We start from the raw sequence: 20,570 nt of genomic DNA, 5'->3' as shown, positions 1-20,570 counted from the left end.
AGGACTATGGTCATAGCTGCAACTGTAGCATCCATGATGTTACGTGCCATTCCACACAATTGTACTTTGCTGGGCTGAGCTTTGCCACTGTGGTTGTCTGTTAAACTGTACTATACACATGGATGCATTAGGCCTATGGTGGCCAACTCTGGGTTGGAAAATTCCTGGAGATTTGGGGACTGAGACATGGAGGGATGGAGTTTGGAGAGGGGAAGAAGATCAGCAAAGAAGTGATTCCGTACAGTCCACCCTCCAAAACTGCCATTTTATTCAGGGGAACTGTGCTTTGTAGTCTAGAAAGAAACTGTAGGCAACCTAAGGCCTCATTTGCTGCCCTCTTTGTGCACTAAAGGAGAAGGAACTGCATATTTGAATTCAGGTTTCCCTATGAAAACCATGTCTATATAGACAGAAGACTAGAATGGCAGGGAGAGGCTAGGCTAGGAGAGAACCCCTCTTTCTAATATTTTATGTGCAGGGAAGTTTTTAATATAAGGGAGAATTCAGACATGTGAGTCCTCATCAGAAGACCTACACCCAGGGCTTTTTTTCAGCTGGAATGCAGTGGAACGGAGTTCCAGCACCTCTTGAAAATGGTCACATGGCTGGTGGCCCCGCCCCCTGATCTCCAGGCAGAGGGGAGTTTAGATTGCCCTCTGCGCTGCTGAGTGCCGCGGAGGGCAATCTCAACTCCCCTCTGTCTGGAGATCAGGGGGCGTGGCCACCAGCCATGTGACCATTTTCGCCGAGGGTGATTTAAACTTTAAAAAACTCCCCCCTTGTTCCAGCTGACCCAAAGTGACGTCATTGTGTGGTCCGACTCCTGGGAGCATGCACGCACTTTCCGCACATGCATGTGGTACCAGGGGCACTACCTCCTGCCAAGAGTTGCCCCTTGTGCTGGCAACCCACTGAGTTCCACCACTTCTTTTCCCATAAAAAAAGCCCTGGCTACACCATATGATTGGTGGCCAGCCCATTTGATGAGTATGCTGCGCTATCCAACAGCTGAAATTATGCTATACTGGTGAAGACTAAGAAGCACGGTAGAGGAAATAAGTGCCTATGTTGTTTTCTCCCCTTTTCCCCAGTATGGTAGCAGCGTTTGTCTTCTAGCCCCTGAACAGAGAACAGCACACTCCTGGAAAGGAAGGCATTGTGCCCTAGCCGGGGCTGGTTCCAGGTTTTGGGGGGTTCAGGGCCTCTCCTATGCCCATTGCTAGGTCTTCCTTCTTGCTGTCACACCCACATGCCCCCATCTGCTTGTACGTCCTTCCTTTGCCCATTCACAAGCTCTCCTACCACTTGCAATCATAACTGCCCACACTGCCTGCACGCCCTTTCCCCCCGATGGTGCTGGGTCGGTACAGCTAGGAGTGTCACTGCTGTGGCTCCCGGGAATGCTGATCTTTTGTGCACCAGCCACATACCATTCTCCAGAAGTGCCAGGCAGCATGTGCAACTAGGAGCAGAGGTGAGAAAGCACCCACAAGCAGGCAGTCAAACGGTGTGAGTGCAGGCATCAGAAGAGATGCGTAAGTAGGGAGTCAGCAGCAGGGGCCCCCGCCAAGCCACAGGCCTGGGCAACTGCCCCACCTCACCATGTGCTGACACCGGCCCTGGCCCTAGCCAAGAAGCACAATGACCCTTCTGTGTCTTGCCATGAGCCACTTCTGGTGCAAAGAGGTCACTTGCTTGCCACGTCTGTGCGATATTGCTACACAGATCAAGTCTAGGAGTAACATAAAACAAAAGTTGATTAAGCTGGAAGTGTCTTGACTTTCTTCCAGCAACTGAACAACTAGTTTATAGTTTGGCATGCTTGTAGAGTGAGTGAGTGACTCACTGGTGGGTGAGTGAGCGAGATGATCATTTTTGTCTGTTGCTCCCCACTGGATGTCACTGTAGCTCTATTAAAATGTTTAGCTTTAAGAGTCATGAAAATATTCTGTATTTCTTATTTCCCCAGATGTGTGTTTAACTGATTCAGAGGTGATTTAACACTGGAAATACTATATTTCAGAACAGTACTGTAAAAAATTTTTATGAAGGATTATTTTCTATGATGTCTGGTTATTTAGTACAAAAGTACACATGACATGTAATTCTGTGATAATTTCAAAAGGTTTTTCCCCTCCTTTTCCAAAAGCAGTCATTGGGGCCTCTTTTTGGTTCTAGCAAATGGCATGGGGATATTGAGAGTTATTTATGTATTTATTTATATTAGTTCAGTTCAGCAACCTTCATTGGCATTACATCCATGTTAACAAAAACACTCGACACAACCAGAACTCAATCTACAAATACCCAACTTGCCTCATAGATGCAAGATACAAAAATTTAGCTACAGTTTCGATAACTTTTTGGTTCTGAGTAGCCAATAGGAAGATAACTTTACATTTATCAGATTTTCCAATTTGCTCTCTCAACAGCGAGTCAATGAGTGTGGGACATATATCACAGCAATAAGTACAATATAAAAAGACATGTTCCAGGGTTTCTATGTCTCGCTGAGCACAAGTGCATAACCTGTTAGCGTATGGCGTTTTATGGAATCTCCCATAAAGTATTGCAGAAGGTAGCACATTAAACTGAGCTAACGAATAAGCTCTGCGATAATGTGGGGCCACTAAACAAGTGAGATAGATATTAGAGATTTTAATTCCAGCTCTCCAGAATCCTGCTCAAGATGACTTATAAGTAAAAAACCCATAAAATCATTATAATTTAACAAGGAGACAAAACATGCCAGGGACATAAAAACAGCATAAAGATATTCGGTAACAGATAAGGTTGCAGCCTGAAGTTCTCCCAGAATTACCACTGATTTCCAGAGGTCAGTTCCTCTGGAGAAAAGTGCAGCTTTGGAGGGTGGATTCTATGGCCGGCCCACTCACTGAATTCTGGCGGCTTTTCTCCAGGAATCCAGACGGCTCTATTTGCAAAAGGGCTGCGGGCTGTTTGGCTTCCGTTTTTTTGGCGTGCTTTTCTGGGAATGCACTTTCTGCGTTCCTAGAAAAACGCGCTGAAAAAACGGAAGCCAAACTCCGGAGGCAGCGTGATGATGTCACTTCCAGAAGTGACATCACTACGCCGCCTGTGTGAGCACTCCTGTGCTCTGCACGGGGCCAATTCAGCCCATTTGGGGCCCAAATCATCAGGAAGTGATGTCGCTGTGCCGATTTGGAGTGCACGCGTGTGACACACACTCCTGAGGTGCCTGCCATGGTGGGCAACCTCTAGGAGCTTGCTCCCTCTCGCTGATTGCTGGGCAATCGGTGGATGAGGGGTCAAATCCCTGGGAGTTTGCTTGCCACCAGCGGGCACCTGAGAACCCTAGTTGGCAACCCTAGATGTAGGCCATAAACAGCTAAAAAGATTTTTTTCAAAGGATTTTCAAAAAAACCCTTAGTTAAAAACCTGGTTAAAAAGAAATGTTTTGGTTTGATGCCTAAAAGACATTGTGTGTCGGATGAACTAGGACTGGGGGCACATTCCAAAGGCAAGGGGATCTCTTCTGTTTGTGCTTAGCCCAGAAGGAGCCACAATGGCTAGATCGGGTGAAAAAAGGTCTTTTAAAATAGCCACAGTTACGTCTGTAGTGCTCTTTTAACTCTGCTTGTGGGTTTCTTAAATTTTCCTATAGGGGAAGCAATAGACTTCACAGTTCAGCATGCAGCTTCTGAAGCCAGTGGAGGAAGGCCCAATGCATCGAAAATAGCAGTGGTTGTCCTCTCGAACGAGTCGGAAGATTCTGTGGATGCTGCTGCGTATTCTGCAAGCGTCAATAGTAAGTGTTTCTCTCTGTATAATACAAGAGTATCTCAGAACGTAACTGCAATTTTCAAATAAGGCATGGTTCGCCATTTTGCTGCTAGTTTCCAAAACATCATCATAAAAACTGGGATCCAGTTTGGTGCAGTGGTTAAGAGCGGTAGGACTCTAATCTGGAGAGCCGGGTTTGATTCCCCACTCCTCTGCTTGAAGCCAGCTGGGTGACCTTGGGCCCATCGCAGCTCTTTCAGAGCTCTCTCATTCCCACCCACCGGAAACTGCAGCTGATTCAGAACGCAGCTGCATGAGTGATTGCCAGAGTTCCAACCATGGCACATATAACACCCATCCTCCGACAGCTGCACTGGTTACCAGTTGAGTACTGGGTCCGGTTCAAGGTTTTGGTGTTGATCTATAAAGCCCTATGCAGACTGGGCCCAGCAGACCTTCGGGACCGCCTCTCCCCATATGTTCCCCGGAGGTCACTTTGATCAGCTAATAAGCATCTGCTGATGGTCCCTGGCCCCAGGGAGGTCCGTCTGGCCTCTACCAGAGCCAGGGCCTTTTCAGCCCTGGCTCCGACCTGGTGGAACTCTCTGTCTGAGGAGACTAGGGCCCGGCGGGATTTGTTATCTTTCCGCCGGGCCTGCAAGATGGAGATGTTCTGCCAGGCATTTGGTGGGGGCTAAACTGTCCTCTTGCCGACCATACCATTGAAGAATGTCCACCACCCATGTAGGAGCTCACAAAGTCTGATGCAGGGCATTTTGTAAGACCTAGGTCCTGAATTTTAATATTTATATCCGCCACTGAGAAATGTTATTGTATACAGAAAAATGTTTTAAATGTTTTAAATGATTTAATTGTTTATTCATGATGTTTTTATTGTTTTAAATTGTATGTTGTAAATTGTTGGTTGTTACACCGTCCTGAGCCCGTCTGACGGGGAGGGCGGTCTACAAATGTAATAAATAATAATAATGAATAAATAAAATAATAATGACATACTTTGTAGACCGCTTTGAGTGGGTGTTAAATTGTCCTGAAGGGTGGGGGAGGGGGAAGGCCCCTAGGGGAGAGGCCACTCCCACTCCCCATCCCCTAGTTTGGATCCTGGGGGACCTGGCACCCCTAGTACAATGGGGTGAAATGTGGCACTCTGTTGAGGCCTATTGTAAACGCAGCACTGCCATTCAGACCACTAGGTTGCGTATTTTTTTGCCCTATTGGTCTGGAGCACTGAGCTTAACCATGGTTAACTATTATTTTGGCAGTTCCATATATAGCTTACCAAGGTTTCTCCAAGGGTTGCCAGTCCTGGGTTGGGAAATTCCTGGAGGTTTGGGGGGGGTGGAGCCAGGGGGAGGGGAAGGTTTGGGGATGGCTCAGGAGTGATGTCTGTCCATAGAGTACACCCTCTGAAGCTACCATTTTCTCCAAAAGAACTGGTCTTTGTACCTTGGAGATCAGTTGTAATTTCAGGAGATCTCCAGGTCCCACCTGGAAGTTGGCAACTCTACAGTGCTCACCCCCCCCCCCTTAAGACCCTTTCGAGGAGGAGGTGGGGAAGGCAGTTTGCAAAATGGTGGTCTGTTCTTGTTTTATTTTTGCAGCCAGGAGTGTTAAGAATGCAATAACTCACATGTTGCTTCAGTGTAGTAGTCTCTCCATTAATTTTGACATTTCCTGCATATTTTAATAACTGCTGATTTTACGCAGTGTGGCACAATGGCCGTACGTTATGCTTTTATTATATCTGATCAAAGTTATTGTGGTTTGGTGTGCAGCCATAGTGTTAAAAAAGGGAGAAATTAATTGTCATTAATATTTTAAAGCTGCCTCCAGTACAGAATCATTTCTGAGCATTATGTTGAAGTGCAGTTGGAAGCATGAACTGTTTCAATATGAGCGTTTTTTTCCCTTCTAGGGGTATTGTTGCTTCCCATTGTAGTTGGGGACAGATACAACGTAGCACAACTGAGCTCTTTAGTGGGACCGTCTGCCACTGATAAGATCATTAAATTGCAACAGTTTCAGGAACTTTCTGCCATGGTTGCTTCAGATGACAAATTTGTCAAAAAGCTTTGCGCAGGTAAGCTTCACATCTCTTCGAGAACCAGAAACCCTCTTCTACTTCTTTAATGATTTAATTAATTTCAGAAACAGGAGAGCTGTTTCATAATGTAAAAGACAGCTAACTAGCAGAGAAGTATTTCTTCTATCGGGCCAAGAATGTTGCCTTACATATATGTTGCCCTACAGAGGGGTAGGGGAATTTGGCTTACTTGAACTCCTCAGGTTTAAAGAAAGCATCAATTGTCCATATTTCAGCCCCCCTCCCACCACCACCTCGTCTACAACGTGCCAGACATGGGCCTTTTTTACACAGCCAAAGCTTCCAGAAGATTGTGCGAAACTCATGGAATGAAATATCTTCCTTGCGCAATTTCCTGGCACAATCCCGTTTAATGGCGTGATTTCTGATGTCATTGCACCAGGAAATTTCACTAGGAAGACGCTTCGTTCCATGAATTTCGCACGACCTTACGGGTGTGTGTGAAAATGACCACGGTCCCCAAAGAGGTGGAATCACCAAATCTGGATCCTTGTACTGATTAGGATGAGGAAACTGTAAACCACCAACCTAGCCTAATCCCACTAGCAGTCGAGGTCATGGAATAGGAGGGAGTTGTGGTTCTTCCATCTAGACCTAGAACTTGGACCTCATGAAAATCTCTGAAAGTTAGTCCCGTGTATTACCCCAGAGGTCACTGGGACCGAGCTACATCTGCTGGGCATCCTAGAGGGCTTGTGAAGAGATTGTCAGTCAGCAGGTCGGTCAGTCAGTCAGCCAACCTTTATTATGGCCCACAAGTCTTATAGAAGCAGAACAAACAACATTAATTAATTGCCTAACATCATATCTCTACATGCATCATTCATCTTAGTATATCAGACAATGAAAATGAGGAGGTTGTGCTTGAGAAGCGCAAGGCATTGAGTACATGGCCTGGCTCCTTAAGGAGATACTTCTTATGCTGGCTAGAACAGTCAGATTGGGTCTACAGGGCTCAGCCTGATTCTGACCGTGTTGCGTTGGTTGCCAACTGACCAAGTTTCTGCAGCTGATTGCAAAGCATTCCCCGCCCCTCTAAGTGTCTTCTCCTGCCTTTGTGCACCCATGCCACAAACCTGTGCCCACAAGAACCAAGACACAACAGCTAGAAAATTAAAGGCCTGTGTACCTTTGAAGCTCAAAGACTATTGGGATTTATTAGGAAGTGTTTCATCTTGACCCAATTAATGACTTCTCCACAAAGATTCTTCATCTAGCTAAAAGGCAGGCTAAAACTGAGAGGTAGTTGAAGGGGCAGGTTGCGAGCCAGTGTGGTGTAGTGGTCAGAGTGTCGGACTAGGGTCGGAGAGACCCAGGCTCTAGTCCCCTCTTTGCCATGGAGATTTGCAGAGTGACCTTGGGTCAGTCACACACTTTCAGCCTACGTGACTTTTGTCATTTGGGCTGGGGAAAAGGAGGCTTTCAATGGATAAAATGTATGGAGGCAGAAGAATTAACATTGACACACACTTTGGACAGTGTACATCTGAACAGACAGTAGGACTGTCAGTTGGGTTGGGAAATTTCTAGACATTTGGGGGTGGAGCTTGAGGTGATGAGGAAGGGCAGGGAACTCCGTGGGGATGTGATGTCATCGAGTCTGCCCCCTGAGACTGCCATTTTCTTCAGGGGAACTGATCTCTGCAGTCTGAAAATCAGTTGTAATTCCAGAACTCCAGGAATAACTGGAGACTGGCAACCCTAACAGAATGCCCTAAGGGGACCTCGTGTCCAGTCCTCTCTTCTCAGTGTTACAGTTAATTGTGATTGTTTTGATATTGGGGTGGATCCAACTGTCCTCCACAGAACCTTCCTCCAGCCTAAGGAGCCTTTCTGCAACTTAAATGGCTCTTCCTCTAATGGCAGAGCAGCTTAAATTGGAGGAAGGCTCCTTAGATTAGAAGAAGGCTTTCCGCTGGAGCCAGAAGGGAAAGAATAAACAAATAAATAAATAAATATACTTTGCCCAGTAGCAGGGCTTTTTTTCTGGGAAAAGAGGTGGTGGAACTCAGTGGGTTGCCCTCAGAGAAAATGGTCACATGGTTGGTGGCCCCACCCCCTGATCTCCAGACAGAGGGGAGTTGAGATTGCCCTCTGTGCCGCTCAGCGGTGTGGAGGTCAATCTCAACTCCCCTCTGTCTGGAGATCAGGGGGCGGGGCCACCAGCCATGTGACCATTTTCAAGAGGTTTCGGAACTCCGTTCCCCCGTGTTCCCCCTGAAAAAAAGCCCTGCCCAGTAGAGTGATAGAATAGGGATAGAATCCACTCCATTATTTTAGGATTAGGGAATCCCAAGATTCCAGGCTTATGGTTAAATCTTGAGCAAATTTACAGCAGTCTAGGCCCATTGATTTCAAAGGGCTTAGACTGGAGTAACTCTGTTTAGGATTTCACTGTTAGTCTGATAGCTGAAAAAGCCCATGTCCTTAGGGTACATGGCCCTGTTTGGTGACCAAGAGGAGTTGCTGCCCTCATCAAAGAATGACCCATCCTGGAATTCACAAGTAAAAGCCCTGTTTACCTTTTTCTGAACAATTGAATTGTTGTATGTAACTGTGATTCTTGGTTGCTGTGTGGCTGTTACATAACTATTTCATTCAGTCTGATTCTGATTTCACAGGCAGGAATTTATTATCCTTGATAAATGAGACCCAAACATATCATGCTTGCTTCTCTTTCAGCAACTGTCCTGGAGTGTATAGATGAGGATGGGAATAAGAAGAGAGTGAGTATATATTAATATTATCTGGTTTCTAGATAACACAGCAGGTCTACCAATTTTTATTCAAGATGTAATATGAAATCCAGGATTTCATCATAAGCAAATGGGAAAAAAACATTTTGTGTGTTAAAATACAAGGCTCCACACCAGCTTTATATGTCTTTTTAGATTCTTTTTGCAAAGCCTTTATTAAGCTTAAATTCATTATCTCCCACAATTGTGAAATCTTTCTTGCTAGGTGGAGCCCCCTTTTAATGGATCCTGCCTTGTCATGAGTAGAGATGGTCAGGAACAGCAATACGAACAAAAAAAAGCCACAAACAGCCCAATCTGCTGTTTGCGAACAAGCTGTTCGTGAGGCCCCATTCTAAACGAACAGGTGGTCGTTGCAAGCCTTGTTCGTTGCTGTTCATCAAGCCAGACAGTCTGGCACCTTGGCAATTTAGGCAGGGATTGTCTGAACTCTGTCCGAACTCCTGCTGTTGCCCTGGAAACCCCAATCTAAGCCCAATTTAGCTTGATAGGCAGATCTTCCTTTAAAGTGCGGAGCTCCAAATTTGTTACAAAGGAACAAAGACCGGGGGGAGGGGGACTCCCAGCTCTGGGTTGGGAGAGGGAGAGACAGCTGTTGATATTTTGATAGAGAAGGTGCATTGGAGCTTGAATTTTCTTTGTGTGTGGTGGGATAGGGATCTACCCCTTCAAGTTCCAGGGCTGCTGCCAAGCTCCGGGGCCAAGCTATTATTTATTATTGGTACCTTTCCTGGTGCCTGCTCAGGTCAGGTTTCTGGGAGTGGTGCAGTAGAGAACTTGACTTGGATGATGGCTGGAGGAGAGCCTGCTGGTCCCCACAAACAGCCAACCACGAACATGTCCATGAACAGGGCCATGTTTGTGGTTGTCTGTGAGTCCCTGTTCGTGGATGACAATGAACAACGAACATCATGTTCGGGTTTTTTTTCTGTTCGTGCCCATCTCTAGTCATGAGGGGCACATGGAATGCATTTCCAGCCCTGGAACCCCAGTCTTGAGAAAACAAAGGGAGGGAGTATCATAACTCAGAGACAGAACACATGCCGGGCATGTATGCAGAAGGTCTCAGGTTCAAACCCTTTTAAATCTTGTGGAAAGGATCTCGGATAGTAGGGCTGGGAAAGGCTCTGGGGAGTTGTTTCCTTTCAGAGTAGACAGTACTTCTATAACTAAACAAAGGATCTGAGTCATTTATAAGGTGCTTTGTAGGTTCACAATATCATTCTCCTTTCTTGGAGAATGCAGAAATTGTCCATCAAGGCTGGACAACCACTTGTCTTGCAGAACATGTCCAGATGGCCCCAATTTCGTGGGCTTAGGTATGACGAGGAATAAAAGCGGAGTTCATTCAAGGTACAATGGCTTTGTGCTTGAAGGTTCTCAACCTTGGGATAAGCCCATGAATCCAAAGAAGTAAAGGAATATTAAACTCCCTCTGAGAGGAAGCCTGCTCGAGTCCTTTTCCTGCATGATGGGAGAAGCATCTGTTTTGATAGACTTTAACTTACGTGTGTGTATTATTACCACGTCTGCTATTTTGGGAACTAGCTTGCATTGGCTGGGATTTGTTTGATTTCCTTGTATGCCAGGTTCCTTGGTCCACTCTAGATGTCTCTTTAATTTTTAAAATACGGCTTACCTTCCATTATTACAGTTCTTCGATCTGTGTCTGACAAGTGGTACGTGTATTTATTAAAGAAAAGCACCTCTTCCTTAGCTAAATGTCCACAAGTGTATGTAGAACCTTTTTAGTCACTTCACTTCTAATGAACTGAGAAAGAAGGCAGCACAATTAAAATATCTCATTTACTACTTAAATATTTCTTAGCACTTAACCCTCCACCCCAAGTTATTCTTTTACAGTTTCCCATAAGCACTTCAACCTTTCCTTGAAAATCCAGCAAATCTCAAGACAACTTTTAGGAGGAGTTCCTCATTAAAACCCCCAAATTTCCTTACCACCCACCAAGAGAAATGAAATTCTTTTACCAATAATTATGTCTGTAGATCTATATTAGTTCTCGTAATATTTCAGCTATAGGAAAAATATCTCTATGTGGCATTTTTTCTAGTTGCACACATTAGTGCTCGGTCCATCCCAAGGAAACATTACCTCACAATATACTTTCATGGGAACTCTAGATTTAGAGACGTTAGTCTGGTCTCCTTGTGCTGAGAGATCTTCGGATACTTAGCTAGACCTGGAAGAAATCCAGCCTTTGTGCATATGTTTAGAGTGAGCAGGAGACCACGCTCCTCTTTCTCCCCACCCCTTCCTTCAAATGCTTCATGTGAACTGCAGAGCCAAATCTTGAGAAAGCCTAGTTTAAGTGATTCTGGGCCCCACACATCACTCCCCCAACCTCCTACTGGTTGCTAGGGAGAACTTGGCATCCATGTGCTAGCCCCCCTTACCTCCAAAGTGGGGAGGGGGAGGGGGGTTGCTGGCAGCCGTGGGGGCCCAATTGTGTGTGTATGCTCTGGAGGCTCCAGTGACATCACCTGGTTGAAAAACAGAACTGTCGGGGTCTCAGCGGGGGCAAAATTAGCCCCAAACAGATTAGGCTCCACTGAGACCCTGTCACTTCCAGTTTTCAACCAGAAGGGCATCGTTGGGACCTCCAGAGTGCATGCTCACTATTTCACTGCATGCTCCAGTGTCTCCGGGCTGCAGCCCCCCTCCTTTTCCCGTGCCACCCATGTAAGCGGGGCTGGGGAATGGCATCCCTATTTCACACTTAGCAATATCATTGTGTCAGCTTGTGGCTAGATAAGGCTCTTCCTACAGGTTCCCTTTCAAAAGCAAACAAGAGTCCATTGATTGAATAAGGAAACTTTACTGCAGAAAAGGTCCATTATAGTCCACTGTCCTGAATAGAAGACTCAGGATGGTACACAGTCATTGTTACCAATGAAGGGCAAAGCATGAGGTACAGAGTAACAGTTCCCATCTGCATCAGCCTCCCCCCACAGTTCTCAAAACAACATCTTTCAGTCTTGGGAAGCTGCTCTCCTTCAAGGCCAATGCTTGGTGGAACGGTGTTAGACAAAACAGACTCCTCCGGTGGGAAAGCTGCCTGGGAACTGGTGCACCTGCGGGGAAAGCACTTAGACACTAGAAACATTAGAAAATGGAGTCAGTACAGTTTAAATACACACTGGACCTGACATTCTGCCCCCCTTAAAATAGATCCCCCCCTGGCTTATATGGGTAACGAGTATGAAAAGCTTTGGTTAATCTAGGAGCATGAACATGTACAGAGTTCACCCACTCATCGTATCCAGAATCAAAGTCCTTCCACCTAATGAGGTAAAAAAGCTGATTCCGTTTGAATTTAGAGTCCAAAATTTGTTGCACTTCGTAGTGTATTTGGTCGTCTATCAAAGTTGGAATGGGTGGAGCTTTGATGTGCCACTTGTCGTCGGTGGGAGCTCTTTTAAGGAGACTGACATGAAATGTATCATGAACATGGCGCAAGTTTTTGGGTAAATTTATAGCAACAGTCACTTTATTAATTACTTTGCGCACAGGGAAAGACCCAAGGAACTTTAATGCTAGTTTGCGGCTTGTCTGAGCTAATTTCAGGTTCTTGGTGGAAATATAAACATGATCTCCAGGTTGTAAATCCCATTCGGCCACACGATGGCGATCTGCGTACTTTTTGTAATCCAGTTTGGCTTTCTCGAGGTGTTTTTTAATAAGAGTCCATTGTTGCGTGGCCTCCCCCCACCAGGAAGATACATCAGGCGAATTAGAGGAACGGAGGGGGGGAGTGTCCAACGGGAAGGGATTGAAGTGAGTTCCATATACAATTTTGAAAGGGGCCTCCCCAGTGGAAGCATGCACACTGTTGTTGTATGAGAATTCGGCTAAAGGAAGAAGGTCCACCCAATTATCTTGTTGGAAATTAATGTAGCAACGAAGGAACTGTTCTAAAATTTGATTAGTTTTTTTGGATTGTCCGTCGGTTTGTGGGTGGTGGCTTGAACTGATTCCTTGCTCAATATTCAACATTCGCAAAAGCTCCCGCCAGAAGTTGGCAACGAACTGTCCGCCGCGATCCGAAATCACCTTGGACGGAAAAGAATGTAATTTTACGATGTGTTTTAAGAATAAATCTGCCAGTTTTCGAGCGGTGGGTATAGCAGTACATGGAATAAAATGAGCTTGTTTGGAGAACAGATCTACCACGACTAAAATGCAATTATGTCCTTTCGAAAGGGGTAAATCAGTGATAAAGTCCATAGATATTATTTCCCACGGTCTGTTAGGCGTTTCCAATGGTTGTAGGAGGCCTGGAGGTTTCCCTTTCCGGGTTTTGGCGCTGAGGCAAATGGGGCAGGAGCTAACGTATTGGGAAATGTCTTTACGCATGCCCGGCCACCAGAATTGCCGTTGTATTAGATGCAACGTTTTCAGATACCCATAATGACCAGCAGTGGGGGCATCGTGACATCGTTGTAATACCTCCCGTCGGAGGCTGTCTGGGACATAAAATTTGCTTCCAGCTAGCCAGTCCCCCTGTGGGGATTGAGCCAGTTTGCTTTTAGGCGCTTTATCCCCCTCCTTTTCCACCTCAGCTTTAAGTTTCGATTTCCACTCCTGGTTATGCGGGAGGGGCTGTCTTGCGCGGCTGCGGGTAGTTACCACGCCTCCCAATTGCGTAGGGGAGAAGACCGTGTCTACTGTCTCCTCCCGTTTGCTCTTGTGTTGGGGCATGCGCGATAGGGCGTCTGCAAGAAAGTTAGTTTTGCCCGGGAGGTAATTTAAAGTGAAGTTGAATTTGGAAAAGAATTCTGCCCATCGCAGTTGTTTGGCATTCAGTCTGCGAGGGCTGCGAAGGGCCTCCAGATTTTTATGATCTGTCCAGACCTCGAAGGGATATCGCGCCCCCTCCAGCCAATGTCTCCAGTTAGTGAGGGCCGCTTTTACTGCAAAAGCTTCCTTCTCCCACACATTCCAATTCCTTTCTGCTTCTGAAAATTTCCTTGATAGGAATGCACAAGGCCGTAGTTTCCCATCCTCCCCCTTCTGCAATAATACCCCTCCTATCGCCGCATCGCTGGCGTCGACTTGCACTATGAAAGGGTAATTTTCGTTGGGGTGGCAGAGGATGGGTTCTGTTACAAATTGCTCTTTTAGGCATTCGAAAGCAGTTTGGCAATCGGATGTCCATTGTATTTTGGAGGAGGGTTTTTTAGCCTGGTCCCCTTTATTTTTTGTCCTTAACAATTCGGTTAAGGGGAGCGTGATTTGAGCAAAGTTTGCTATAAAGTCTCTATAGAAGTTGGCAAAGCCCAGGAAGGACTGCACTTCTTTGCGGGTGGTGGGAGTTTGCCATTCTTGGATCGCTTGTATTTTGGCTGGATCCATTTTTAACCCCTCTTGGGAGATACAGTACCCAAGGTAAGTGAGTTCAGTTTTGTGGAATTCACATTTGGACAGCTTAATGGGAAGTTTATTGTCCATCAAAGTGGACAGGACTTTTTGCACCATTTGAACGTGTTCCTCCTCCGAGTCCGAATAAATTAATACATCATCAAGGTACACCACTATACCTTTATAGAGGAATTCGTGTAGAACTTCATTTATCATGGACATGAATACAGACGGGGCTCCCGCCAATCCAAAGGGCATAACTAAATATTCATACTGTCCGAGGGGTGTATTAAATGCGGTTTTCCACTCATCCCCTGCCCTGATACGGACGTGGAAGTAAGCATCTTTTAAGTCTAATTTGGTAAAGATCTTACCTTGGGCCACGACGTTGAGAAGATCTCGGATGAGCGGGATGGGATAGGCGTTGTTGGTAGACACAGCATTAAGTCCTCTAAAGTCCGTGCACAGCCGAAGTCCCCCATCTTTTTTCTTCACGAAGAGTACCGGTGCGGCATGGGGGCTATTGGCTGGGCGGATGAACCCTCTTTGAAGATTAGTGTCGATGAATTTTCGGAGCTCCTCTCGTTCATGGAGACTCATGGGATAGAGTCGTCCTTTGGGCAATGAGGCTCCAGGTACAATTTCCACCGCACAGTCAATCCGTCGGTGCGGGGGTAGAGTATCAGCTTCTTCTTCGGAGAAAGCATTCAGAAAGGGCCAGTACGGTTCGGGTATTTGGTTTATTTCTTCTTGGGTGAGAAGAGCCTTCTCGGTGTGAGTTGGATCACTACCCCAGTTTTGGTTCCAACGATGGTTTTTACAGTTGGCGTGACTGAAAGTGATGGATCCTTCTGCCCAATTTATGTAGGGATTGTGATCACATAGCCACTTGCTGCCTAGAATTAACGGGTATTTGGCAGTGGAGCTGATGACAAAAGACCTTTTCTCCCAGTGTTGGCCCATGCCGGTGATTACTGGAATGGTTTCAGTGGTAACAGGGTTCATATTGGTGCCATCCATTTGTTCAAAAATCACTGGATTTTGCAATTCACGAGTTGGTAGAACTAGTCCGTTGACTAGGGCTGGGGCGATGATGTCTCTCGAGCAACCCGAGTCGATGAGGGCTTGCACTCGGATGTGCATCTTCCTCTCCGGGTTAAGTAAAGTCACTGGCATGAATAAGATGGACCCAGGTGGCCGGTTCCGCGCAGGGACGGGCTTGGGGTGGATCTGTCGTTTGGGCCCTTTTACGACAGATCCATCTCGTTTCCCGACTGGGGGCTTTCTGGATTTACCTCGGCGTTTGGGGAAGCGGGGTCGTATTCCATAACTTCTTCCGCTTCCTGTCCTCTTTCTGAGGCGGGCCTTTGGGAAGCGCCGCGGCCTCTGTTCGCGCGTGGCGCGGGAATCGGGCGTTGGAGAGTAGGAAATGGAGCAAGGGTTGGACGCCGTAGTTGAAGCGGAGGTCTCTGCACAGGCCGGTAGGGGCATTGTGCTGCAAAGTGACCGGCTTGTCCGCATTGCAAACACAGCCCTTGTTGCCATCTAGCATCTCTCGCTCCACGAGTGGCATATCCAGCTCCCCGTCCTCCCTTCTGTAAAGTCAAGGGTCTTCTTTGTCCCGTTTGTTGTTGTTGTTCAACCAAACGGACTTCCAAAATGCGATTTTCAACTTCGCATGCAAGTTGGATCCAACCTAACAACGTAGGGGGATTGTCCTGCATAAGGGCTCTGTCCAGAAGTCTCGGGTTTAGCCCTTGCTTGAACAGGATGATTTTGGTGGACTCCTCACACCTAGGGCATTTGGCAGCCAATTGTCGGAATTTCGTAATATAGTCCCTCGCCGACATGCTGCCTTGTTTAATGGCTTGCAATTCTGTTCGGGCCCTGGTTTCCTCTAAGGGGTCTTCATATTGCGCTCGAATAGCATCCACCAACCCCTGGAGAGTATTGAGTTCCGGGGCCCCGATATTGTATAGTCCTACATACCAGTCCGCTGCTTTGCCTTGTAAGCGGGAGCCGAGATGTTCAATTTGACTGGCCTCGCTGCCGAAGAGGTGTCCCCACCGGTTGAAGAATTGCACGACTTGCACTAGGAAAAATCCCAGTTTGGAGGGATCCCCATCAAAAGTAGCTTCCAGTTTCACCCAGCCCATCGGGAGGTCTTGCCTCGGAGCCGGTGCTGGGTAGAAGTCCGTCGGAAGCATCAGTGGCACTTGAGGTAGGGGGGGACCCGGTTGTGGTAGCGGCGCTGGTTGCGCTGGTGGCGGCATCACCGGCTGAGCTGGCGGTGGTGGCCTCGGCTGGGCTGGCGGTGGTGCCCTCGGCTGGGCTGGCGGTGGTGCCCTCGGCTGGGCCGGTGGCTGTAGCCGTGGTCGGGCAGGTGGCTGTAACCTTGGTCGGGCTGGTGGTGGCAATACCGGAGGTGCTGGCAGTAGCGGTTGAGGTGGAGGTGGCCGGTGCGGTTGAGTGATGACCGGCCGCTGAGGGGCGGGTTGGTGGGGTCGTAGTGGTGTAGGCCCCACCGGTTGGTTCGGAGGTGGTAATACGGGCTGATCAAGTGGCAAACGTATCGGTTGCTGCAAAGGGGTTAGTTGCGGTCGAAGCGGAAGGGGCCGCAGCGGCGAAGGCCTGATGGGTGGTGGGCCGCGCGGGCTTGCCCCTCCCGGCGTCGTGACTCTGGGAAGCAGAGGCTGGTCTTGTGGCGCTGGTAGACCGTCCCTCGGGGTTTGCTGAATGGGAACCACTTCTAGCGGTTGTTGCGGCAATTCCTCCCCAGGAGGGGCCGGAGGCTCTTCCGTCTGATCCGGCCGAACTGTTATTGGAGAAGCGGGAGGGGGTATCACCGTCGTCTCGGTTGGACGGGTTGGCCCTTCTTCCCCTTCTCTAGGCACCTCAGCTGGAGTCTCCTCGGGAGGTGGATCCCCGTCCGATTTAGGGGGTTCCGTTGGAGTCTCTCCAGGCACCTCAGCTGGAGTATCCCCGCTAGGCGGAATTTCGTCTATTCTAGGGAGTTCCGCGGGCGGTTCTCCCGGTTCTCCAGGGTAGGATTCCTCCTCTCCCGAAGGCAGCGGCTGCTGCGGGGCGTCCTCCACTGGATAGGACATAACGCTTTGGAGGGTGGCGATTTGTACAGCCATTTCTTCAGGTGAGATTCTCTCTCCTGCCCCCATCGCTGAGATTAGGTGAATGGCATGAGCCAAACTTTCCTCCATATCGATCAGCCTAGCTTCCAACTGTTGCATTCGGCTTGGACCCGGTTGCCCCATCACGGAACCTCCCTCGGTTGTACTCACCGGGGAAAACGGCCCCCAAGGCGGAGGATCTTCTTGGTCGACTCGCGATCTCGCTGCTAGAATTCCTTTGGCTAGACCCGTCACTGCCGAGATGCCGGAATCTACAGCATGGGTGCGACTTTGCATTTGCACCCAACTTTGTTCAGGAACTTCCGTTGGCTCTTTCCATGGGGCAAGTTCCGAATAATCCCAACTCAGGGCGCCGCGGCGGGATGTGTTCCCGTCCGTCTGTTCGGTCGTCCTGTTCCAAAACAGCCACGGTTGGCTGCTATCCAGCTCAGGGACAGTCTCTAGGCTTCGGCGCCCGTCCATCGAAACTCTTGGATGTAGTCCTCCGGCCCGGCGCTCTCGCGTTTCTCGGGGTCTGGCTCCCCACTCCGACGGGGTGGGTAGCGAGATCAAGGGGAGAGCGGCAGCCGTCGGCCTTGTCCCCTCACTTCCGAGGTCGATGAGCGGTGGTGTAGAAGTCGAAGCTCCGGCCCCGGCTGGCACCGGTTCCTGAGATTCTTGGGGTTGCGCTGTTTGACTGTCGGGGGACGCATACGGATCAAACAAAGGATCCCTGTCCGGGACTACCTTGGATTCCGCTGGGCCCGACTCAGGCATGATTGGTAACAAAATGTCAGCTTGTGGCTAGATAAGGCTCTTCCTACAGGTTCCCTTTCAAAAGCAAACAAGAGTCCATTGATTGAATAAGGAAACTTTACTGCAGAAAAGGTCCATTATAGTCCACTGTCCTGAATAGAAGACTCAGGATGGTACACAGTCATTGTTACCAATGAAGGGCAAAGCATGAGGTACAGAGTAACAGTTCCCATCTGCATCAGCCTCCCCCCACAGTTCTCAAAACAACATCTTTCAGTCTTGGGAAGCTGCTCTCCTTCAAGGCCAATGCTTGGTGGAACGGTGTTAGACAAAACAGTCTCCTCCGGTGGGAAAGCTGCCTGGGAACTGGTGCACCTGCGGGGAAAGCACTTAGACACTAGAAACATTAGAAAATGGAGTCAGTACAGTTTAAATACACACTGGACCTGACACATTGTAGAAGGGAAGGGGTTAGCTTGCTCCTTCATTGTCCGAGAACAGCACTGTCAAATGTGATCTGAGGCTGAGCTCCAGCTGTTGCAGAAACCAATTCAAGGTACCATTATTAGACAGAAGCATCAGTATTTTGAATACAGTTGTGCATTTACAATACAGCCCTAGGCCTGTCTGGAAGGTTTCATTGTGATAGTAGGCAAGGAATCCATAACCCACCCTTTGGAACATCCATTTTACTGTGAGACAGGACTTTTTTTCTGGGAAAAGAGTTGGTGGAACTCAGTGGGTTGCCCTTGGAGAAAATGGTCACATGGCTGGTGGCCCTGCCCCCTGATCTCCAGACAGAGGGGAGTTTAGATTGCCTGCCGCTCCGCTGAGTGATCTAAGGCAATCTCAACTCCCCTCTGTCTGGAGATCAGGGGGCGGGGCCACCAGCCATGTGACCATTTTCAAGAGGTTCCAGAACTCCGTTCCCCTGCGTTCCCGCTGAAAAAAAGCCCTGCTGTGAGATATAACCAAGTATGTTCAAAAAGGCAATTTGTCAAGGGCAGTTCCAGCTAAGGCAGGAAAGCAAATGGTGGTCTGAGATTTTAATCTTGGAACTACTTGCTCATGTATCTATCCTTGAAGGGGAAAGTGAGGGAACTTTCCAAGGCTATCGGTTGGAAAATTGTCATTGTCCATCTGGAAAATTTCAGAAATGTCTTTTCACCTTGCAAGTCCAGAACTTTCATATCCAGAGGCAGCAAACCTCTGATGGCCAGTGCTGGGAGGCAACATCAGGGGATGGCCTCGGCCTGGATGCCCTGTTTGTTTAGCCCTCTGGAGTAGCTGGTTGGCCACTGTGTGAGACGGTATCCTGGAACAGATGAGCCACTGGTCTGATCCAGCTGAGCTCTTCTTAGGTTCATTACAATTGCATATCCATGCTTCATTAAAGCTTCCAAATGATCCAGTTATGTGATTCAACTCTGAAACGCTCCAAAGGCTTTAAATAATGAGACCTAAAAGAGAGATCCCTTTTTGAAGATAATTTGTATAGGTTCTCCTTGTTTTAACTCTTCCCGTCAGTGCACACAGAGATTTCTTTTAGAGCTTAGATGCAGAGGAGTTAGCCGTGTTAGTCTGTGGTAGCAAAATCAAAAAGAGTCCAGTAGCACCTTTAAGACTAACCAATTTTATTGTAGCATAAGCTTTCGAGAATCAAGTTCTCTTCGTCAGATGCCTGATACAGATACTGGCCAAATACAGAAGAGCAGGAGAGAGAAGAGAGGCGGCAATTAGGGGGGGAGGGGGAGGGAGCAATCAAAACATTCCTTTGCTAGTATATGTAAACATCTCCTTTTGGTGTGTGTATCAGTTGGCTTCAAAGGAGTTTTCCCTGTTAGTTTGTAGCAGCCAAACAGCTAGACCATCCAATTCCAATGTAGTATGGGAGCTGTGGTTGTCGAAGGCCCATACTACATTGGAATTGGATGGTCTAGCTGTTTGGCTGCTACAAACTAACAGGGCAAACTCCTTTGAAGCCAACTGATACACACACCAAAAGGAGATGTTTACATATACTAGCAAAGGAATGTTTTGATTGCACCCTCCCCCTCCCCCCCTAATTGCCGCCTCTCTTCTCTCTCCTGCTCTTCTGTATTTGGCCAGTATCTGTATCAGGCATCTGACGAAGAGAACTTGATTCTCGAAAGCTTATGCTACAATAAAATTGGTTAGTCTTAAAGGTGCTACTGGACTCTTTTTGATTTTGCTTTTAGAGCTTAGTGTTTATTCTTTATTGAAATAAACTCTAATCTTTTTAAATAAAACAAGATAATAATAATAATAACTGTGCTTATATACCGCTCTTCTAGACAGATTAGTGCCTCACTCAGAGTGGTGAACAAGTTAGTGTTATTATGATCCCCACGATACTGCTGGGGAGGTGGGGCTGAGAGGAGTGGCTTACTGAGCTCATGGCAGGAGTGGGATTCGAACCAGCAGAGTGCTGATTTGTGGTCAGACCACTTAACCACTTAAAATAAAACCTGTAAGTAATTAATATATACATGAAACAAGAATTAGCTCTCCTAACATCTCTCAAATCTAAGATAGATTTAAAATCGGATCTACTATGAAATGCATTGAATTTTCAATAAGCACAGAGATACATTTTTTCTTACCTAGATCCTCATGAGATTTCCTTCATTAAAATCTTGATC

At 47.5% G+C, this 20,570-nt stretch overlaps 1 protein-coding gene across 1 annotated transcript in view; it reads left to right on the top strand.

Annotated features, from left to right (window-relative positions):
* Positions 1-20,570, top strand: part of VWF (von Willebrand factor) — a 214,944-nt gene that overhangs the window by 119,019 nt on the left and 75,355 nt on the right. Inside the window, exons 31-33 of the mRNA XM_055000628.1 lie at positions 3,647-3,790; positions 5,702-5,866; positions 8,573-8,616. Of these exons, the coding sequence (XP_054856603.1) occupies positions 3,647-3,790; positions 5,702-5,866; positions 8,573-8,616 (353 nt within the window). The remainder of the gene's footprint in view (positions 1-3,646; positions 3,791-5,701; positions 5,867-8,572; positions 8,617-20,570) is intronic.

The sequence above is a fragment of the Eublepharis macularius genome, chromosome 16 (genome assembly GCF_028583425.1).
Source record: "Eublepharis macularius isolate TG4126 chromosome 16, MPM_Emac_v1.0, whole genome shotgun sequence".
Classification (NCBI taxonomy): Eukaryota; Metazoa; Chordata; class Lepidosauria; order Squamata; family Eublepharidae; genus Eublepharis; species Eublepharis macularius.
This window is presented reverse-complemented; position numbering and strand designations above follow the sequence as displayed.